A 23,457-nucleotide genomic window follows, 5' to 3' on the forward strand; every position below is an offset into this window, starting at 1 on the left:
GTCTATGATTGAAGGTAGTGGAAATGATGACTCCACCGTGCAGAGAAATAGCAAGGGAGTTTCTGTATTCCTTTCTGGCATAAGTAGTTCAGGACAATTCCACAGTACTGTCCCAAACCCTAATGAAGAAACATCCCATGCCAGCATCTCAGTGGCCTTACATTGAATAAATCAGCTTTAGAATACCTCGTATACGTGGACCCTCAAAAATAAGCATATCCTTTGGTCTCTGTTTTTGCATTCTCAGTTACATCACGTCTGAACTTAATCCTGTTGATTCACATGAAGACTGACAAATGATGTACACCCACACACACACAAACACACACACACTTCAAGTAAGGAGTCGTGGAGCACCCACAGCTGACTTAATTCAATCCAAATCAAGTGACACCTTGTAACGCTTTTTCTCCCTCTCCATGCATGAGTTCTTCCCACTTGAAAACACACCAGGCCCCAGAAGTCTCGCAAACATGGTATGCTTCCATCTCAGGAAGCTGGAGTCAACTTATTTTCGAGAGTACTTTTTTTGGTTATTGATATCTTAATGCAAAAGCCATTATAGTGACTATTTTGAAATGCGTGCATTGCATAAACTGTATATTTCACCTCTATTACTAGAAAGCAATTAACAGATCTTGGCTTTTATCCATGTTCCTCCACATCATGCATGTGAAGACCTTCTGTGGAACTGAAAACCAGTGATCATTTAAGCCAAAATGTCTGCGAGCATAAATCACGTCCTTCCTCAGAAGGCACATGGTATTGTATTCTGGTAGAACACGTCATCTACATGACACTCGTTGCTGTTCCCTAGTCCTGCTTTCTTAAGGATTTGTTGGGACTGTGTTTTGTTTGGAAATTTTGCAATTAGAAGAATAAAAATTAAATTTATGAATCAGAATTTAATATAAGCTGCATGTTTTTAAAGGCAATTTACAGGATGTGATGGACTGTTTCTTTATTCATTAAATAAAGTTTTATTTATTCTCAACTGATTGTTGGGTTGGTTTTGCTTTTTTTTTTTTTTTTTTTTGTCCCACTCTTAGTATTCTGTGTTCTGTTACGTGATGGTCACTCAGGTGTGCCCATGAGAGGAGTCATAGGAAAGGCTCAAGAAAACAAACTTTATTTTACTCACAGATCCTAGAAACAGGAGGCATGTCACACCATGCAGGGCCACACGGGGAAGCACCAGCTTCAGTCAGGAGGCAGAAGGGGCTGGAGCAAGGTAAGAGCCTAGGCCACGGCCCTTATTGGAGTTCCTGTGAGGAAGGCAAGGCAGGGCAGGATTGGCTTGTTTAAATAATTTGGAAAGGCTCTAAGGAGAAGTCCCTAGCTACCTGGTATCTGGCCCTGAGATAATTAAGGCAGGTGAATATTACTTCCTGGTATGTACAGGCCAGATCTCTGGATTGGTTAGTCTGCATACCAAAGGCAAGCTTTCCTTTGAGCCCTTGCTATCCTTAAAAATTGGCCAGCCTTAAGAGGGGCAGTCTCTCCCCACCCAGAAAAGTTTTTTGTTGTTGTTCTGTTTTGTTTTAAGAAACAGTCTCATTCTTTTACCCAGGCTGGAGTGCAGTGGTACTCATAACCTCAAACTCCCGGGCTCAAGCAATCCTCCCACTTCAGCCTCCCAAGTAGCTAGGATTACAGGCGCACACCACCACACCCAGCTAACTTTTAAAATTTTTTGTAAAGACGGGGTCTCACTATGTTGCCCAGAGTGGTCTCAAATCCCAGGCTCAAGTGATCCTCCTGCCTGAGCCTCCCAAAGTTCTGGGATTACAGGAAGGAGCAACCACACCCAGCCCAGAAAGTTTTTTTAAATGTTAAAACAGCATAATATACAGAACATTTTAAAACTAAACAATATACTTAGTATATGAGATGGGTAAATTCTTGTTTTCCAGAACAGTAATTTGCTGCATAACAAGGTTTTAGTCAATCACTTATATGACAGTGGTCTCTTAAGCTTAAAACAGAGTTGAAAAATTCCTATCACCTAGTGACTTTGTAGGTAACTGATACGGTTTGGCTCTGTGTCCCCTCCCAAATCTCACTTTGAATTGTAATCCCCATAATCCCCACGTTCTAGGGCGGGACCAGGTGGATATAATTGAATCATGGGGACAGCTTCCCCCATGCTGTTCTCTTGATAGTGAGTGAGTCTCACGAGATCTGATGGTTTTATAAGAGTCTGGCTTTTCCCCTGCTGGCACTCATTCTCTCTCCTGCCACCCTGTGAAGAGGTGCCTTCTGCCATGATTGTAAATTTCTTGAGGCCTCCCCAGCCATGTGGAACTGTGAGTCCATTAAAACTCTTTTCTTTATGAGTTACCCAGTCTCTGGTATTTCTTCATAGCAGTGTGAGAATGGACTATAATACAGTAACATAACATCGTAGTGCAACACATGACTCAACATGTCTGTAGTGATGCTACTATAAACAAACCAACTGCTCTGCCACTCATACATATTCAAACAATTGCACATACAACTATGTACAGTACATAATACTTGATAATGAAAATAAACAACTATCTTACTGGTTTATGTATCTATTATAAAATACTTTTAGAGTGTACTTCTTCTACTTATAAAAAGAATGGGTAACTGTAAAACAGACTCAGGCACATCCTTCAGGTGGTATTCAAGAAGGCATTGTTATCATAAGAGATGGCTCCAGGCCTTATACTACCCCTGAACACCTTCCAGTGCGACAAAATGTGGAGGAGGAAGACAGTGACATTGATGAATCTAGCCCTTTGTAAGCTCAGGTTAATGTGGGCCTACAAAAGGTTAATGTTTCTTTTTTTTTTTTTTGAAACGGAGTCTTGCTCTGTCGCCCAGGCTGGAGTGCAATGGTGCGATCTCAGCTCACTGCAACCTCCGCCTCCTGGGTTCAAGTGAGTCTCCTGCCTCAGCCTCTTGAGTAGCTAGGACTACAGCCATGCGCCACCATGCCAGGCCAATTATTGTATTTTTAGTAGAGCCGGGGTTTCACCTTGTTGACCAGGCTGGTCTCAAACTCCTGACCTCAGATGATCCGCCCAACTCAGCCCCCTAAAATGCTGGGATTACAGGCGTGAGCCACCATGTCCGGCCATTAATGTGAGTTTCTATGTCTTAGTTTTTAACAAAAAAGTTTAAAAAGTAAAAAAATTAAAATAAATTTTAATTTTAAAAATCTTATAGAATAAGAATATAAAGAAAATATTTTTGTACAGCTGCACAACGTGTTTGTGTTTTAAGCAGTGTGCTTTTACAAGAGTCAAAAAGTTTGAAAATGTCAAAAAATTACCAATAAGCTGAGGTTAATTTATTATTAAAGAAAGAAAATATTTTATAAATTGAGTGTAGCCTAAGTGTACAGTGTTTATAAAGTCTGCAGTGGTGTACAGCAATGCCCTAGGCTTTCACATTCACTCACCACTCACTGGCTCAGCCAGAATAGCTTCCATTCCTGCAAGCTCCATTCATGGTAAGTGCTTTCTACAGGTGTGCCATTTTTTATCTTTAATACTGTATTTTTACTGTACCTTTTCTATGTTTAGAAACACAAATAATTATCATTGTGTTATACTTTTCCACAGTATTCAGTACAGTAACATGCTGCACAGGTTTATAGGCTAGGAGCAATAGGCTGTACCATATAGCCTAGGTGTGTAGCAGGCTAGACCATCTAGTTTTTGTAAGTACACTCTGATGTTCATACAATGATGAAATCACCTAACAACGCGTTTCTCAGAATGTATGCCCATTGTTGAGCCATGTGTGACCGTTGTCTTTCAGCTTTGGTATTTTGGGGATACACAATTCATCTGAAATAGCAATCTAAAAATCCTATGTAAATTCAATATAATACTTGTTAACATTTGTACCCACTAGTATATTTATAACCAGAGAAGGGAAAAGGTGTACATATGAGACAATAGATCATATATTTATTGTCTTATGTGTACTTTGAAATTTCTGGCTGGGCACGGTGGCTCATGCCTGTAATCTCAGCACTTTGGGATGCCAAAACGGGCAGATCACGAGGTCATGAGATTGAGACCCTCCTGGCTAACACGGTGAAACCCTGCCTCTTCTAAAAATACAAAAAAGTAGCCAGGCGTGGTGGCGGGTGCCTGTAGTCCCAGCTACTCGGGAGGCTGATGCAGGAGAATGGCGTGAACCCAGGAGGCGGAGCTTGCAGTGAGCCGAGATCGGGCCACTGCACTCCAGCCTGGGGGACAGAGCGAGACTCCATCTTAAAAAAAAAAGAAAGAAAGAAATGTGTTTCACACATAGGTATAGAAAAGAGATATCTTCAGTGATGTCTAGACAGAGAGCGGATGCTAGCCAAATTCAGTACCAAAATAGCACTTTGCTTTTACTGCAATATGGCAAAATTTAAGTGAATTGAGCCTTAATTGTTGAAACCTGCAGCTCCACTAACCACAATCTAAATACACCCTCATCTGTGCCATATCTAGCAGAAATTTTAGATCTTCATTAGTATAAATATCAACTCATTAACTAAGAAACTGGCTATATTGGATGTTTAGCCTCGTCTTCCTTATGATCTGCAAATAGAAAGAATAGAAAGTCGGCCAGGAGCAGTGGCTCACACCTGTAATTCCAGCACTTTCGGAGGCCGAGGCCGGTGGATCACGAGGTCAGAAGATCGAGACCATCCTGGCTAACACGGTGAAACCCCATCTCTACTAAAAATACAAAAAATTAGCCGGGCATCGTGGCGGGCGCCTGTAGTCCCAGCTACTCGGGAGGCTGAGGCAGGAGAATGGCGTGAACCCGGGAGGCAGAGCTTGCAGTGAGCCGAGATCGCGCCACTGCACTCCAGCCTGGGCGACAGAGCAAGACTCCGTCTCAAAAATGAATGAATGAATAAATAAATAAATAAATAAATAGGAAGTCAGTATAACCAGTTTTTGGTAATGAGACTAATGGTGGCTTGTCCCATCTTTTTTTGTTTTTCTTTTTGTTTTTGAGACAGGATCTCACTCTGTCACCCAGGCTGGAGTGCTGAGGCACAATCATAGCTCACTGCAACCTCAAACTCCTGGACTCAAGCAATCCTCCCCCAACTCAGCCTCCAGAGTAGTTGGGACTGCAGATGCACACCACCACACCTGGCTAATTTGTAAATTTTTTGTACAGATGGAGTCTCACTTTGCTGCCCAGGCTGGTCTTGAATTCCTGGCCTCAAGTTATCCTCTTGCCTCAGGCTCCCAAAGTGCTGGGATTGCAGGGATGAGCCACGGTGCCCAGTCACCTTTCCCATCTTGATAGTCCTGTTTATTTGTATGTGTTTCTTCAAGAGTTCTGACCTTGGGGTTTGGGAGCTCAGTCTCTAGCTTGCACCCAGGGAGAGCCCACATATAATAATAGCTAGTCAAACTTCCAGAGGAGATCTTCCTTTATTATTTAATGCCCCTCTATTAGGAGCTCTTACAGCACATATCCCTGGCACAACACTATTGAAGGATTTGGCTAAACTCTGTTTAGGACTACTTAATGATTAATGTGTGTGTGCTCTCTTTTGGTTGTCTAGCCAAGGACAAGAATGGTGTCACATAAGACTGGGTGTGTGTAGGTACTTGATAATATTTGTTGATTTGTTGAAAAAAAGGAGCACAGATACAAAAATATTTTTTAATTTTAATGTCTTGTCAAACTAGAAAGAAAATGAATTTCCAAGATGAACAGTATAAAATACTATAGCAAGTTTTAGGTTGCTTGGTAATCGAAATTCTATTACATATCATGATATATGAATCTTGACTGCAAAAAGATTTTATACTTGATTTTAGCTGAGCTCCTACTTAATAAACCACAATGGATCTCTCAACATACAGTTTGAAGAGTTTCATCAAAGATTGGATTTGATCACTGAGACTCATTTACTTTTCCCTCATATGTCTTCCAGGAAAAAAAAAAATAGTACATTGAGTGGGGTGGAAAGTTTAGAAATTTGGTAAAAGCTAAGTTGCTTCCAGAAATCTTCAAAACCCAGAAGCAGAAAGCTAAAGGCTTAGTATTTAAAAGACAGACTCCCATTCTTTTGGAGGAGCGACGTCAGGGAAGAAGTATGAGATTAGAATCCCATCATTTTAATTAAATTGTCTTATTTCATTAAGAAAGTGTTGTTAAATTAGTAGCCAAAAATGAAATATCTATTGAAAAAATAACTTTTTCTGTGCAAAGCCCTATACTAGAAGCCATAGAGATACAATGAAAAGCACACTACTCTTTCACAAGGTATTTACAGTTCAGAGAGGGAGATGTGACATCCTACCTGAAAAATGGCTAATGATCTTAATATATTTTTGAGACATTCTCTGATAAACAAAAGCACCGATTTTGCTCATTCTCGAACTCTGCACACTTCCTGGAGTTATTAATGAAGCTTCTCAGGAGATCTGAGTAAGTAGACTATTGTGCCCAAATAGCAAGTAAGGCAAATGCCTTGAATCTTGCCATTGACCCAAGTGCACACTGCAGAGTGGAGTTGTGACTAGAAAGGGGTCCTGGCATCATGACTTCTAGAATTGTGTTGTTTGTCTGCTAGATCACATAGCGTCTTTTAAGAGTTGTTGGAGTCAAGAGGTTAAACATTTTACTATTGAATTTGCAGTTTCTAAATTTTCAGTTTACTATCAAATTTGCAGGAAGCAAAGTTCTGAGCTCTCCTGTTTCTCATTAATGGATATCACCTGGAAAGGGAAATGCAGCTTCAAACTCCCAAGGGGTTTCTGAAAATACACTTGTGATTTTTTTTTTTTTTGAGACAGAGTTTTGCTCTTATTGCCCAAGCTGGAGTGCAATGGCACAATCTCGGCTCACTGCAACCTCCACTTCCCGGGTTCAAGCGATTCTCCTGCCTCAGCTTCCCAAGTAACTGGGATTACAGGCATATGCCACCACGCCAGGCTAATTTCGTATTTTTAGTAGAGATAGGGTTTCATCATGTTGGTCAGGCTGTTCTCAAACTTCTAACCTCAGGTGATCCACCTGCCTCGGCCTCCCAAAGTACTGGGATTACAGGCATGAGCCACTGCGCCTGGCCCACCTGTGATTTTTTTAAGTGTAAATGTATGTATGGGCTGGGGAAGACACTTTCCCTCATTACAAACCAAACGGATTTTGATAGGGATAACTAAGAAAATAAAAATTGTAATAAAGTCTGTAGATAAACTGTGAAGAGGCAGCTGTGTCTGAGGTTAGGCTTGGGAATCCAAAATAAAAGAGTTTTGGGAGTCATTGGTGTTTTTGTTGACTTGTGACAAGACAAATTCCAAATGCATGGATAACTTAGAGTCCTGCTTTTCCTAATTATGAGTAAGACATTCTCCCAAATGCACGCACCACTCTTCACCAAGTCACTCTTCACATGAAGGGCTTGGTTTATTCACGCAATGGTTAAGCAAATTAATGAAAGTAATTCAAACCAATACCATGTTTATTATTTTGCTCCCATTTTGATTGGTCTTGATGGTAGTGAAGCCCTTATTGTCCAACTTGTACTGATTAAAAGGAAATCACTTCCAAAGGCAATATTTTTAATTTCTGTGTTAGTTTTAGAAATATAGAAGTGTATTCCTGTATATGTGTATATATACATTACTGTATACATATAAGAATAACTACATATATTTGGGTACTTGTAAGGACTTAGTAGCAATCTGCTTAATGTGGATAATAAAATATTGAGGAACTGTGTATCTAGTTACTTAAAAGCTAAATATTTCACTTTAATCTTTTAAAAAATCAACAAAAAATTTACAAGTTGACAGAGAAAATGTTTAAATTAATTACATGTACTCTCATCAGCTTTTTGAGGAACTACTACAAAGCGGCACATTCGTTTATTGGTCGGATTAGGTTTAAACACTCCACATCTTTGCTCAGGGAAGCATTCTATATCATCACCTCCAAAGAGTTCTTTAGGGCCATCAGGAAACTGGCAAGGTACTTGGCATGAAAAACAAATCCACGTTTTTATTTATATTTTATAAAATGTATATTTTAATAATGTGTACACAGTTTAAAAAAATACAAAGCACCGATACCCATGTACTGTACCCAGAAAAAAAAAGTGTTTCTACTTCATGCTTGCACACACAATGCACTAAAGCAAAAACGCATTTACACAACAGGAAGGTAGCTCTGTTGTGAGCAAACACAAGTAATGGATACTGTAACTTCACCCGAACAGGACAAACTCACGAAGTTTAAGAAAGTGATTATTTCTCTGAGGACTGGAACAGAATAGCTTAATCCTATTTTTCTTAAGATTGTTTTCCCTCAAAGTAGCCCAGAAAAGGGGAAAGGGGGCATTATTTTCACAGCAATCAACCCATTCACAAGATCCATTAATGAAATCTACAAAATACAAAGGAGGAGGGGAAAAGGAAGGCAATTAAATGATTGCGTCCATAGGTCTGATGATGCGAATAAAGGTAATCTGAGAATCGACTAATTTTCCTCGAGGAATGCATCCTTAGAATCCTGGGCCGCCGGAGGCTTCTGGGCTACTTGGGGCAGGGCCGCGGCTCGGAGCGGCTGCCGGACACCCACCCCCGCGGAGGCGCGCGCCCTAGGTGGCCATCTGGAAGGGCTCGGGCTGGAAGCCGAAGAGTCTCTGGCTGTACAGCTCGCTCTCGCCCGGCAGCTTTGCGCCCGGGAACGGGAGGTAGTGGTCGCGGCCGAAGTGCTCACAGTGGAGACCCACCCAGTCCCGCTCCGAGCCGAATCGCTCGGCCTCGGCCAGGATCCGGGTCAGAGCCATGATGTAGCTCAGGGCCATCTGCAGGGTCTCGTACTTGGACAGCTTTTTATCCTGGCCCCACTGGGGAACCACCCTGCGTAAGCGGTCGAAGGCAGTGTTGAGCCCCTGCATGCGGCGGCGCTCGCGCGCGTTGGCCGCCAGGCGCCTGCGCGCCGCGCTCTCCAGCCGCCCGGCCCCGGCGCACGTGCCCGCGCACTCGGTGCCGCCTGCGCACGGGGGCGCAACGCGCGCTCCCGCCGGCGGGCCGCTGGGCTTGCAGGACTTCATCCCCGGCCCCAAGCAGCGAGGCGCCGACCTCGCACGCCCGCCCGCTCAGGACCTGCGCGTGGGCTGGTCTCTCGAGCCGCTTCCCAACGTGCCTCTTCTGAGCAAATAAGTCATAAACAAAGCAACTCACGTGCAATCAAATAGTTTACAGTGGGGGAGTGCGGGACTCGGCCTTCTGTTCTACTGGATGACCAGGCTGATATCTCTTCACTTGCCCAAATTTAGGGGAAAATGAGATGCTCAAGAGAAAGTCATTTTCTCAACATGAAGTTGAAAAAGAGAAGGAAACCTTCTGCAGCAGAGTTTGGTGTGGCTGGTTCGAGGAAGGCCTTTCAAGTCCTCTGGGAAAGCCTGAGACTCCTTTGCAGGAAGATGAACTCTTTCCCGAAGCTCAGAGAAGGAGCGCTTTTAGCGCAGTAGCTGTCGGAGAGTGCAGAATGAATCTTGGAGGGAGGAGAATTTATAGCAAAGAGCTGAAGGAGGGAACAGGTGGTGGCAGGTGGGCGGGCGTCCCTCGGCTTCTATCTCAGCACCTTCCTACCCTGGGAACTGCGGGGAGGAGGGGGCGACGCACAGCAAAATCCTGACATTACAGCATTAGTCTGTTGAAGTTTCTCCAAAGCTATGTCCAACACTAACTAACACACCATCTGGAGTGGCCTGGCTGTCCCCAAAAGAATAACAAGGTGGGGGTTGGGGCAGAGCTTGGTCTATCTTTTCCCGTATCAGTGGGCAGCTTACGTATCAAAAACTTAACCGAGACTTGTAAATTATTAGACATCATCTGTGTGAAAATGTTGGTTTTGGCATTATGAGATACATCGGGACTGTAGTATAACAGGATGTAGCTTTGTTGAGAAGTGTGACAATTTTGCATAATGCTAATCTAATATACTGACATTTTAATTTTAGTTATTAAGTAAGTTGGAACAAATTAGCGGGTTCCAATATTATTGCAGACCTGGAATTTTACTGTGCAAATAATTTGGCTGTTTTCTATGAAATAATGTATTATAACATATCAAAAGATATTAACGTGTATATAAAACTTTATATTATTCTAATTATATAATTGGGTTGCTTGAATTCAGATACTTAGGCAAATCAATTCAGTATTTATACTTCATTTCCCCTGCCACAGGTTCATAAATATTTGTGGGAAATGCACTGAGATGATAACTAATCATTTAATCATTTAACATTTAAATCAAAGAAAACTAATCATAATGCACATTTTTGTGCAAAATGAGAACATCTAAGTAACTTCTGAGGTTTTAAAAAATAGTTCCTAAAGCACAATTTTTGAAAATAGTTTACATCTTTGAACATTTCAGTTGTGTCAACTGCCCGCAGGAATAATAACAAAGCATGATTTCTGCTATTGATAATGACGATCTAATTGATGCAGAAAAACCATTAATTTGATTCTCTCATCTCTGCTTATTTCTCACTCTTAAGAGGAATCAAGGAGCAAGAAAACTACCTCCAAATAGGTTCAATCCAGAATCCTTACTGGATTTTTTAGGAAGACCAAGTATGCTCTTTCTCCTTTTGAAATATGGATATGTCAGCATTATTCTCAAATATGTTTATTTAATTAAAGTGTCAACAAACTGTCACAAACTAGGAGTCTTTTAACCGTGACTTGCTTTCCCCACCATTGCTCAGACTATAACCCCATTGTGACCGCCCTGACTCCAAGTCCTGTCTTCTCATAAATAGTTGATTAATCCCCCAGCTGAAGCAATGACAATGAAATGAAGTTGAATGACATGAAGACAATAGGAAGCAATTGAACATTAATGATCTCCAGCATGACAGATGTTGAACACAGACTTCTGCATGGAGCCACTCAGCTCTGTTACTTTGGGTCATAACAGTTTTGGTTGGGAACAGCAGTCCTGTGACAGAAAAGACTATGTTATATAGTCATCAAAATGTCAAATATATTTTTCTGTGTTTCTGTGGAAATCTGCCCTATTAATGCCGTTGTTCTTCATATTCATTTGCTTCATCCCTTTCCTCCAAAGAGCTCCCTCTGTGCTGCTCTGTGGAATGTTTCTCTGCAAAATGGACTGTACATTTGTTCTGGATGTTATTGTCCAAAGTGCTAATGAGATGTATGATTTTGCAGGCCATGTACCCAGGACTGATGAGACTGTAGCCCAAGTCCAAAGGCAATGAAAGCATAACTTGAAGAGAAACAGGAAATACTACTGTGCACACAACAGTTATATTAGAACATAAACTAGCAGATACCTATGATATGAAGTTGATCCAAGGATAGAGAGAATTGCTGCAGTAAAGGGTCTTATGAAGTTGATCCAAGGATAGAGAGAATTGCTGCAGTAAAGGGTCTTAGAGGGCATGTATAACACATTTCCCAAATGTATTCTGAAAGACATTATTAGAATGACAAAGATGCTTCTGGGGGAAAGGGTTCCATTGTCAAATAAATTTGGGAAACAGTATCTGCTGTCTTCCACTTGGAGAGTCATGAAGCAAAATTGGCACAGTAAAGTTTCTGAGAAATCCTGGAGTAAAGAAACCTATTGACTCCAGCATTTCTGAGATCTCCTTGAACACAGAACCCTCTTATCCTAGAAAGATCTATTGACAAAGTTCCTTGGCTGGGTGCAGTGGCTTATGCCTATAATCCTAGCACTTTGGGAGGCCGAGGCAGGAGGATTGCTTGAGACCAGCCTAGGCAATATAGTGAGATCCTATCTCTATGAAAAATGTTTTAAAAATATTAGTCGGGTGTGGTGGCATGCACCTGTAGTCCCAGCTACTTGAGAGGCTGAAATGGGAGGTTTGCTTGAGCCTGGGAGGTGGAGGCTGTAGTGAGCAGTGATCACCACTACACTCCAGCCTGGGCAACAAAGTATGACCCTGTCTCAAAACAAACAAAGTTCCTTGGACACTTTTTCTAACCTGCTCTAGTATATTTCATTTCATTTATTTTATTTATTTATTTGTTTATTTTTTGAGACAGAGTTTCACTCTTTTTGCCCACGCTGGAGTGCAGTGGTGCAGTCTCAGCTCACTGCAACCTCCACCTGCCAAATTCAAGTGATTCTCCTCCTGCCTCAGCCTCCCAAATAGCTGGGATTACAGGCATGTGCCACCACACCGGCTAATTTTGCATTTTTAGTAGCCACGGGGTTTCACCATGTTGGCCAGGCTGGTCTCGAACTCTTGTCCTCAGGTGATCCACCCGCCTCAGCCTCCCAAAGTGCTGGAATTACAGGCGTGAGCCACCATGCTCAGCCTTCATTTATTTTACAGAGGAGAAGGAGACTGAGATCTAGAGACTGAACATTGTACTAAAAGGCACTGAGCAATTTAATGATTAGATTAAGGCAAGAAGTCAAATCTCCTGCATCCCTTCATTTTAGAGGCTTTAAAATTAGAAGATCACTTAATACAAGCCCCTCATTTTGCAATGGGCCAACTGATATCCACCAGTCACTTCCCAGTCAGACAAGTCACTAATAAAATTTTCAGGAATAGAATTAGCAATTTTGTGCATAAAGGACAGCATCAGTTATTTTATAACCCTAGTGTCTAGCACACTAGACACTAGAAAATAATAAGTAGTAAATAACCTGGAATGAGTGACTGGAACAATAAACTAGGTAAATGATAGATGCGGGCCAGAATGAACACATTCCTAGTGAATAACCCAGACAATGATTCATGTTCCCTCACCTGTAGGGAACGGGAGCTAGCTGCACATTTTGAATGCAGAATGACTTCTTAAAAAACAGGCTGGGTGCAGTGGCTCACACCATCATTTCAGCACAGGAATTTCAGACCAGCCTATGCAGCATAGTAAGACCCTGTCTCTACAGAAATAAAATTAATTAGCTGGGAGTAATGGAGAATGCCTGTAGTACCAGTTACTTGAGAGGCTAAGTAAGGGAGGATAGCTTGAGTATAGGAGGTCAAGGCTGCAGTGAGCTATGATTGCACCACTGACTCCAGCCTGGGTGACAAAGCAAGACCCTGTCTGAAAAAAAAAAAAAAAAAAAAATCCATAGCCTTTTGGGCCAGAAGAACATGTATGTCAGACTAATTTCCACAGTGTTGCCATACTGAATGTATGATCCTACCAGTTGAATTGGTGGTTACCATACATCTGGTGGTTGGCCAGAAATCAAAACTGGCAGATGGAGATAAGGAGATGGCAGGAATTGGGGGCGGACCCAGGGAAGAAGGAGTTTGCACATGCAGAAGGAATAGAAAAATAGAAAATATTATTTTAAAGGTAAAAGATCCATGGCTAGAAATTATTACATAAAATGTGTAGAATAGGTTTAAGGGTAAACATTCCTTTATTATCCAAAACTGTGTTTAATTTTTAAGATGAAAGCTCTCAAACACACACACACACACACACACACACACAAAATTAAAAGAGAGAAAGGAAAACACTTGGAAAAAAATATTCATTCTGAAATTTGCAGAGAAAACTATGGAAATTGAAGACTGAGGCTTCATTATTGAGAGTGTAGCAGTTAGGAGACTCAGGGTCCCCTAAAGACTAAGAGGAAAGTCAGCAAAGGACAAAGGAACAATGAAGCTGAGGTCCACTCCTATTTTATTGAAAACCGAAAGTGCAGTGTGTTAACAGTTCCTGTAGCTTTATTTATTTATTTATTTATTTATTTATTTATTTAAAGGCGGAATCTGACTCTGTCTTCTGGGCTGGAGTGCAGTGGTATGATCTCAGCTCATTGCAATCTCTACCTCCTGGGTTTGAGCAGTTCTCCTGCCTCAGCCTCCTGAGTAGCTGGGGTTACAGGGGTGCACCACCACACCCGGCTAATTTTTGTATTTTTAGTAGAGATGGGGTTTCGCCATGTTGGCCAGGCTAGTCTCAAACTCCTGACCTCAGTGATCTGCCTGCCTCGGCCTCCCAAAGTTCTGGGATTACAGGCGTGAGCCACTGCGCCCAGCCGAGTTCCTGTAACTTTATAATGTGCTGCGTAGTTACCAGGAGGAGAAAAACCCACAAAAAGATTGAAGGATTGAAGCCAAATCTTGTACCTCTACTCCCTGCCACTCAAAGGTCCAGGGTAGAGAAAAGCCAGTGAAGGACAGAAATTAAGAAGGGACAGGGACTAATCATGAGGTCAAGAGAAAGATGACAACAATGGGGGGCCTTGTCCCAGGCCTCCACAGTAATCACTTACCAGAAAAATCCAAGCTCACCAAAGGACCCCAGGAGGTTCTTCAGCTTCCGGTCACTTGGCAACTGCTGGAGAATTCTGGCTAGGCACTTTGATTTAGACTCTAGTTGCCATGAGCCAGACCGACTTGCACAGTTTGCACTCTGCCTTCACTCTTCTTGCTAGTGGATCTTAGAGTCCTGTTGGCATTGTGGCTAAACATAACACCATCTTTGGAGTCCATTTTGAATCCTGGACCCCCATCAACTAGCTGAGCTATGTGCTCTTGTGCAAGTCACTTCTCCTGTTTCTCCACCTGCAAGGTAGGAATCATAATACCTACCTCATAGGGGAGATTGCATTAAATAAGACTGGGCCTGCAAAAGACCCTGCCTGGTCCCTATGAAAGTCACCCTTTAAATGACAGCGAGGATTACATATTATGAATTTTTTTTATAAATCGTAATAAAAATGAGCTTGTCATCAGTTTCTGAAGATTCTGAATTAAATGAATAATTTTTGAACCTTTTATACATCGAACTATAAAGTCATGATATGAATCTCAGCTGTGTGATCTTGGCCAACTTACTTAACTTCTCTGTGCCTCTCATGTTATATGTAAGAGAGGAATAGTAATAGTATAATCAATCTCATACAATAGGATTAAATTAGTTTCTCTTTGTAAAGCACTTAGATCTATGCCTGGCATACAATTAAATGTAATATAGCTGCTTGCTTAAATAAACAAAATAACCTGTTGCAGTTTTCCAGGGTGTAGAATAGTCACCCACTCCTGCTTATTTTTGCTTCAATTTTCTGCTCTTGAGTGCTGGTACCTTAGGGTGAACAGGGACAGGGAGAGAAGGGAAAATTCAAATAGGTTCATTTTGCCTCTGATATTGGAGCAATCTTGTTTGAAATGTCAGAGACTGGCCAGGCGCGGTGGCTCAGGGCCGTGATCCCAGCACTTTGGGAGGCTGACGCAGGTAGATCATCTGAGGTCAGGAGTTCGAGACCAGCCTGGCCAACATGGCGAAACCCCGTTTCTACAAAAAAACTACAAAAATTAGCGGGGCATGGTGGTACACGCCTGTAGTCCCCACTACTTGGGAGGCTGAGGCAGGAGAATCGCATGAACCCAGGAAGCAGAGGTTGCAGTGAGCCGAGATCGTGCCACTGTACTCCAGCCTGGGTGACAGAGTGAAATTCCGTCTCAAAAAAAAAAAAAAAAGTCCGTGACAGAAGCCAAAAGGCTGCTCAGGGAAAGCCTTAGTTGGTAGTAAGTTTAGTGATTTCATTAGAGTTTGAGGTTCAGTTTTACAGTTGCAGACACATAGTTAAAAGTGTTCATTTTCAGGGGATGCTCTACTTGTCCAGTGACTGAAATATTTGCATTTACCATCCAGGCCTCTTCCTTCCTGGTACGGAGGTATTTGAGGAGACAAACTGACAATCATGATGTTGCTTTACACACATAGAACCAGAACAAAGGGAATGGGTCTTAAGGATGTGCTAAGCTTTTTGTGACATACTTAGGCTGGCAGCTACATTTCTCAGAATGCCTTTCCCTGTGTGGCTCCAGATTTGAGTTGGGCAAACGAGCAGTTGCATGAGCTATGGGAGGCATAAGTAAAGTCACCAAAGTCTGGAGACGACTGCAGGTTGAGGGACAGGAGAGACAGACACAGAGGTGCCAATGGAGCCCAGTTTGTGTTTGTCTTCTCTTATTCCACATCCAGCACACACCCTCTCGACTGTTGGCCCTACTGAGCAATAGCAGCCCCAGGCCCGCCACCAGATGCTTCATGTGAACTCAAGGAGGTGACAGCCACAGGGCACCTGGCTTCTCTGCCACCTCCCTGCCCTTACTTCAGCAGTTGGACATCCCTGGCTTCCGGAGTCCTTGCATGCTCGGATTCATTCACCCAAGCCAGTGCTGCTTAGGGACTTTCATCCAATCCTTCAACAACTTTTTTTTTTTTTTTTTGAGACGGAGTCTTGCTCTGTCGCCCAGGCTGCAGTGCAGTGGTGCTATCTCGGCTCACAGCAACCTCTACTTCCCGGGTTCAAGCAACTCTCCTGTCTCAGCCTCCTGAGTAGCTGGAATTACAAGCGTGAACCACCATGCCCGGCTAATTTTTGTATTTTTAGTAGAGATGGGGTTTCACCATGTTGGCCAGGCTGGTCTCTAACTCCTGACCTCAGATGATTTCCCCAACTGGGCCTCCTAAAGTGCTGGGATTACAGGAGTGAGCCACCATGCCCGGCCAGAAACTTCTTTTTTGGACCTTTATGTCCCTAGCTCCTCTCCCAATTGTGTAAGACCTTGTCCTTCTAAGAAATTCCTTCTTCCATTATGCTCAGAGTGGCTCTGCTTTCCTGACTGGACCCTGACTGGAGCAAGGGATATTTCATCCAGACCTCAGTAAGGCCACAAGACCTATCCCTGCCTGCCAGTGGAGAGAGACCATCTGCACAGTGTCCATGTGTCCACCAGGATACGAGACTTTGTATCTTGGACAGGGATTACTACTTCTATCTGTTCAGCCCTGTGCCAGGCAACATCAGGGATAAGACGGCCTTTAGCCTATTGGAATTCACGATCCAATTCTGCAGGTAAGATCCATTTAACAGATATTAAAAACCTACCCTGAGCAGTAAACCAGGGTCTTGCTCCCCAACAGGTGCATAAGACAACCAATTAGAGTATGGGAAAATAATATAAATTTTACTGACATTTGTTTTACATCTTTCTTTTAATTTCTGTCTTGGGGTGGAGGGACCCCACACACGGGGGGAGAGTAGACATTGCCCCCCAGCAACTCCCAGCAACACAGCTCTTTTTCCTTTTGCTAATGGCCCCTTTCAAGAGAAATAATGTCCTCCAAAAGCAATGGCAACAGACCTGCTGCTTTGTTTCTGCTCTGAAATGGTGGCATTTGCTGTTTCACAGTGAGCAGGTGGCTTTCTTCCCCAAAGGGTGGCTCTCATTACATCCAGGTTTCAGGCGGTACCTGAGTCAGCTCAGAGTTAAAGCCCAGAGGCTTCACTTGCCCAGGCCAGACACTGATGTCGGCTCCCTGCCCCGTGGGAAGTGGTTTTCTGTTTATTTTAGTTGGTTTAGCCTTTTTTGTTTCCTTGTGCAATTTCAGCAGCTTGGCTAAACAAGTTATTCTAAGTGTCCAGACACCCGGGTCTTCTGATTCTGAGGTTGTATTCCCATCACTCCTCACCATTGTTTTTGACTCTTACTTCCTGGCTGTGTGCCTGCCTCCTACTGACCTCCACTGAGAGGGAAGCAAAAAGATACCATGGCTAGCTGGCCAGACATCTGTCCCAATCGGATTCCTAGGCGATCTTTAAGTAGAACCCCAAACTGGAAGCCATATGAGTGTATAGTCTTTTCTATTCCTTTGGTAACTATATACCAACTTGTTTCATTGTTTCAAACTGATTTTCATTTGTTCATTTATTCAACAAATTTTTATTTTATTTTATTTCATTTTTTGAGACAGGGTTTTACTCTGTCACCCAGTCTGGAGTGCAGTGGCACATCATGGGTCACTGCAGCCTCAACTTCCCTGGGCTCAGATGATCCTCCCACCTCAGCCTCCAGAATAGCTGAGAAAACAGGCACGTGGCCACCATGCCTAGCTAATATTTTTATTTTTTATTTTTTCAGACGGGGTTTCACCATGTTGCCCAGGCTGGTTTCGAACTCCTGAGCTCAGGCAATCCGCCTGCCTCGGCCTCCCAAAGTGTTGGGATTACAGGCATGAGCCACTGCGCCAGGTTTGACAAATACTTATTGTACTTACAATGTACCAGGGATTGTAGGCCCTAGAGATAGTGCTGAACAAACTGCAAAAATCTCTGCCCTCGTGCATATTTAAAACTGGTATTGTTGGTATCTTCTTACATGTTTATTTCCTGCTTCTCCAAATAGACTAAAAATTCTTTGAGAGAAGGGACAAATTTTCAATGTCTGGTTCTTGCTAGAATGTTCAATAAATACATATTTGCTGCTTGGCTGACTGAAGTTCTTACTTATTCAGGCTGACCTTAAGCTAAAAAAAAAAAATGGTTATCATCACCATAACAATATTTGCAACTTCAGGAAATACCAAATGCTCACCCAGTGTTAACTCCAATTCTTATAACCCTCTTTGAGTGAGGACAGTTGTAATCCCATTTTGTGGCCAAGAAAACCAAGGCCCTAGTTAAACTGAGCAACACAGCAGCCAGGTTTGAACCCAGCTCTCTTTCTACACAGAGCTCATGCTCTGTGCTGCACTGGCCCTTGTCTGTGAGAGCTTTGATGGCAGGAACATGGCCTTATTCTTCACGGTGTACCCAGTTCCTAGAAAAGGAGCTGGGACCCGGTTGCACTCATTAAATATGCTGGGATGTGTAAGCAGTCGCTGTGTCAGGCCCAGCTGGCCCCCATTCTGCTAAACTGTAGGCACAGGATCTAGCAATCTGCAGGCACAGATGAGCCTCATTCTGTGAACCAAGTCCAAGGGTTCCTTGGAGCCCCATTTCCCACTAGGTGTTGTCTGATATATCTGGGAGTGAGCCAGAGGCTCCTGAAGATGCATAAACCTCACCTTCTTCTTTGGACCTTCCTGCAACACCCCTTCCCCCATGGGCCCTCCTCCTTAGGTTCCCAAAGTTCCCATCAGCTTGGGTAATGGGGTCCCTTGTCCACCGTGAGATCTCTCCTCTGAGGACCTGGACTCTTGCTCTTCTCTCAGCAGAGGACTAGGGGCCTGCCTAACCTACACACACCTTCCCAGCCCCGGCACCCACCACTGGATTACTCCCACACTGCACCGTACCTGGAGCCTCTGCATCTCTTCACATAAAATCAGATCCTTGCACATTGGTGCCAAAATAAAGTCTCAGTTTGCCTTGTCCCTCTGCCACTGAGCATCTGACCATCCTGCTCACATGCCAATTTCACCCCCGAGTCAGTTCCTCCAACCCTGGCTGCCATTGTTTGCATGTTCACCTCCCTGGGACTGCCTGTTCTTGAGGCTTTGGTGGACCAGGGGTGGACCTGAGCACCTGGCACTTTGACAGTCATGACATCCCTGCTGACTGCAGTGCTCAGGTGACAAGTGACACTCATGACCTTTCTTTACAGCACATTTGTCCCATTCCCTAGTGGCTACTCCCAATTGCCATATAATTTGTCACTCTACGTCACTTGATTCACCTCAGCAAGCTTGCTTTGCTACTATCCGAGCAACACTGAATTGGGTCCCAGGAAACATTGGTTCCATGTCTCCATGCTCCTTGGTGGCATACATGACTCACGTAAGTCATCTAGGATGGAAGCCAAAGTTGGCTTATATACTTAACCACTTCAGGCTAAGAAACACTCCTATAACATAAGTTTTCTGCAGAAGCCCGTTAAAAGAACCTCTTACTGATCGGATCCCCAACATGTCCCCAGAATCAAGTGGTTCAGAGTAATTCCAGAGTGCTGACTCAAACCCCAATCCCTCCTTTTTCTCATTACTCACTTTATCTAGATCAGCTTTGTTGGTCCTCCAAAGTGTGTTTCCCAAATGTTGTCCTGAAACTGCTACCCTTCAACAAAGAAAAGAAAATTCTGGCTTAGACAAAGCTATACAGTCATCCTTTGGTTCCTGTTGGGGATTGGCTTCAGGACCTTTTTTGGATACCAAAATTTATGGATGCTCAAGCCCCTGATATAAAATGATGTTGTATTTGCATATAACCTATGCATATCCTCCCATATACCTTAAATCATCCACAGATTACTTGTGATAGCTAACACAAAGTAAATGCTATGGAAATTATTGTTGTACCATATTGTTTAGGGAATAATGACAAGAAAAAAGTCTGTGCATGTTGAGTACAGACACAATTTTTTTTCTCAAAAAAAATTTTTTTTTTGAGATGGAGTCTAACTTCTGTTGGGCAGGCTGGAGTTCAGTGGTGTGATCTCGGCTCACTGCAACCTCCACCTCCCGGGTTCAAGCGATTCTCCTTCCTCAGCCTCCCAAGTAGGTGGGATTACAGGCATGCGCCACCACACCCAGATAATTTTTGTATTTTTAGTAGAGACGGGGGTTTCGCCATGTTGGCCAGGCTGGTCTCGAACTCCTGACCTCAGGTGATCCACCCGTCTTGGCCTCCTAAAGTGCTAGGGTTACAGGCATGAGCCACCGCACCCGGCCTTCTCAAATATTTTTGATCCACAGTTGACTGAATCCATGGATGTAAAATCCATGGATAGGGAGAGCCAACTCAATGATTGTTTTTTTTTTTTTTTTTTAACTGCAGGACTTTTTAGAACCTTTACTATGATTATGGTTTTTCTCAAGACAGAATGCAGCATTTCCTGAACTTGTATGGCATGGAGCTCCTTCATCTCAGAGGATATCCAAAGAGCGTGTCCATAAAAAAATTTTTGAAAAATGCTAAATCCAGCTGGGTGCAGTGGCTCACACCTGTAATCCCAGCACTTTGGGAGGCTGAGGCAGGCAGATCACTTGAGGCCAAGAGTCCAAGACAAGCCAGGTCAACATGGCTAGACCCTCGTCTCTACTAAAAATACAAAAATTAGCCAAGCGTGGTGGTGCGCACCTGTAATCCCAGCTACTCAGGGGGCTGAGGCACAAGAATCCACTTAAACCCAGGAGATGGAGGTTGCAGTGAGCCAAGATCACAGCCCTGCACTCCAGCCTGGGCGACAGAGTGAGACCCTGTAAAAAAAAAAAAAGACAGACAGACAGACGGAAGAAAGAAAGAAAGAAAGAAAGAAAGAAAGAAAGAAAGAAAGAAAGAAAGAAAGAAAGAAAGAGAAAGGAAGAAAGAAAGAAAGAAAAGAAAAGAAAAATGCTAAATCCATAACTTAAAGAGTAGTCTGTCTTAAAACATTTCAGTGGATAATTTTTAAAAATCCGTACATCTTTACACTCAGAAGTTTTTAAACTTGATATTTTGAAATTAAAGAACTAGATTCCTCCTCCCTGCGATCTAATCATTCTTTTGAGCCCTGAAGATTTCTCTTATAAAGTGACTTATAAGCATGCAAATTCTCCAGCAGTGTCAAGGGCAAGGTAGATGTGCTGGGAGAACATTCAGGGACAGAACTGGTTGGCAAGGAAGATGCTCAAGCACTCATAGTTCCGTTGGCTGTGAGGGGAAGAAGACTTTTCTTCATCCATCCTATGCTCCTGGCTGAGGCCCCTAAAACAAAAGACAGCCAGGCACTGTGTCTCACACCTGTAATCCCAGTTCTTTGGGAAGCCAAGGCAGGAAGATCACTTGAAGCCAGGAGTTTGAGACTAGCCTGAGCAACACAGCAAGATCCTGTCCTACAAAAAAAAAAAAATTAAAAATTAGCGGGGTATGGTGGTATGAAGCTGTGATCCCAGCTACTCAGGAGGCTGAGATGGGAGGATTGCTTGAGCCCAAGAGTTTGAGGCTGCAGTGAGCTACGATTGCATTACTGCCCTCCAACCTGGGCAACAGAGCAAGACCCAGACTCAAAACAAACAAACAACAACAACAAAAAAAACCAAAAGACTGATTAACAAGAGAAAAGCATATAAATTCACTTAATATACATTTTATTTGACATGGAGGCCTTCATAAGGAAACGAAAACCTGAAGAAATAGGTAAACCTGCATGTGTTGTGTGCCAGGTTTGATGAAGAAGTGGATAGTTGTGGAGAAGTATGATTGCACAAAGGGATTTATCATCTAATGGTGATAAACTGGGGGAACTTAGCAAGGTCTGTTTGTTCAGATTCTTCCTTGTGTCTTCAAAGAAAAGGATATTCCTTTCCTCCAGGTATAAGGGGGTCACCTCTCTTTTTTTGAGATGGAGTCTCACTCTGTCGCCCAGGCTGGAGTGCAGTGGCCCAATCTCGGCTCATTGCAACTTCCGCCTCCCAGGTTCAAGTGATTCCCCCACCTCAGCCTCCCCAGTAGCTGGGACTACAGGTGTGCACCACCAAGCCTGGCTAACTTTTTTGTATTTTTGGTAGAGATGGGGTTTCACCATGTTGGCCAGGCTGGTCTCGAACTCCCGACCTCAGGTGGTCCGCCCACCAGTTGTTTGACCTGCTTCAGGGGAGAAGGGCAGGGAAAAGGTGAGAGTGACCTTCCAGCTTCTGCTGTTTTCTCAGATATTTTGGGGATCGTGCCCCGAACCCAGTCTGCAGGCAGCCTAGAATTTGGCTGTGTATACAGGAACCCAGGAAAGGAAGGAAGTGCCAATAGAAAGAAGGGAAGTGGTGGCAGGGTCAGATTCAAATTCTGGCCTTCCCCATAATTTATTGCCCAAGGCCTGGTGGTATACACATGTCTGTGAATAACCTGCCTCTGCTATGTGAATGCTTCTAACTGTTGTTCAGTTAACCCACTAAAAAGAAAAACAGAATCAGACATCATGTGCCTCACAATGGAAAAACACAGCATCTAGTATACTCACTAAAAAATTAAACCTGAATTTTATTAGGTCTCCATATCTAATGATTAATTTGCATGAAATTCAGGGGAGAGAGAATTATATTAAGAGAGACCATGGGGAGGCAATCAGCAAAATCCAGAATTAAGAAACTGAATAAGACAATTGATTGGTTTCTCCAACAAATATACTGCATTTTTTTTTAAAAAAAAGGAGGGAAATGTGTAGAATTAGAATAAGAGACTAGAACCATATCAACCAAATGCAATGTGTGAGTCTTGTTTGGATCCTGATTCAAATAAACCAACTCTAAATATATTTTTGGGGCTATCAGGGAAATTTAAGCTCTGACTAAATAGCTGGTAATAATAAAGAATTATTGGCTGGGCACAGTGGCTCATGCCTATAATCCCAGCACTTTGGGAGAACAAGGCAGGAGGATCACCTGAAGTCAGGAGTTCGAGACCTGTCTGGCCAACATAGTGAAACCCTGTCTCTACTAAAAATACAAAAATTAACTGAGTGTGATGGCACACATCTGTAGTCCCAGCTAGTCAGGAGGTTGAGGCAGGAGAGTCGTTTGAACCTGGGAGGCAGAGGTTGCCGTGAGCCAAGATAATGCCATTGCACTCCAGCCTGGGTGACAGAGCAACACTCTATCTAAAAAAAAAAGAAGAAGAATTATTAGGCTGCATGTTGTGGTTCACATCTGTCATACCTGTAATCGCAGCAGCATTTTGGGAGGCTGGGGCAGGAGGATCACTTGAAGC

General features: G+C 43.1%; 1 protein-coding gene across 1 annotated transcript; it reads right to left on the reverse strand.

Annotated features, from left to right (window-relative positions):
• Nucleotides 1-7,660: 7,660 nt before the first annotated feature.
• ATOH7 (atonal bHLH transcription factor 7) lies at nucleotides 7,661-9,742 on the reverse strand. The gene has a single exon (XM_521492.9). The coding sequence runs from the start codon at nucleotides 9,062-9,064 to the stop codon at nucleotides 8,606-8,608; it is 459 nt and encodes a 152-aa protein (XP_521492.2). The 5' UTR covers nucleotides 9,065-9,742; the 3' UTR covers nucleotides 7,661-8,605.
• Between the last annotated feature and the right edge of the window lie 13,715 nt (nucleotides 9,743-23,457).

Source organism: Pan troglodytes, chromosome 8 (genome assembly GCF_028858775.2).
Source record: "Pan troglodytes isolate AG18354 chromosome 8, NHGRI_mPanTro3-v2.0_pri, whole genome shotgun sequence".
Taxonomy (NCBI): Eukaryota; Metazoa; Chordata; class Mammalia; order Primates; family Hominidae; genus Pan; species Pan troglodytes.

Bases quoted from the DNA above. Each gene is read 5' to 3' on its own strand.
- ATOH7 (XM_521492.9), bottom strand. From the start codon at position 9,064: ATGAAGTCCTGCAAGCCCAGCGGCCCGCCGGCGGGAGCGCGCGTTGCG.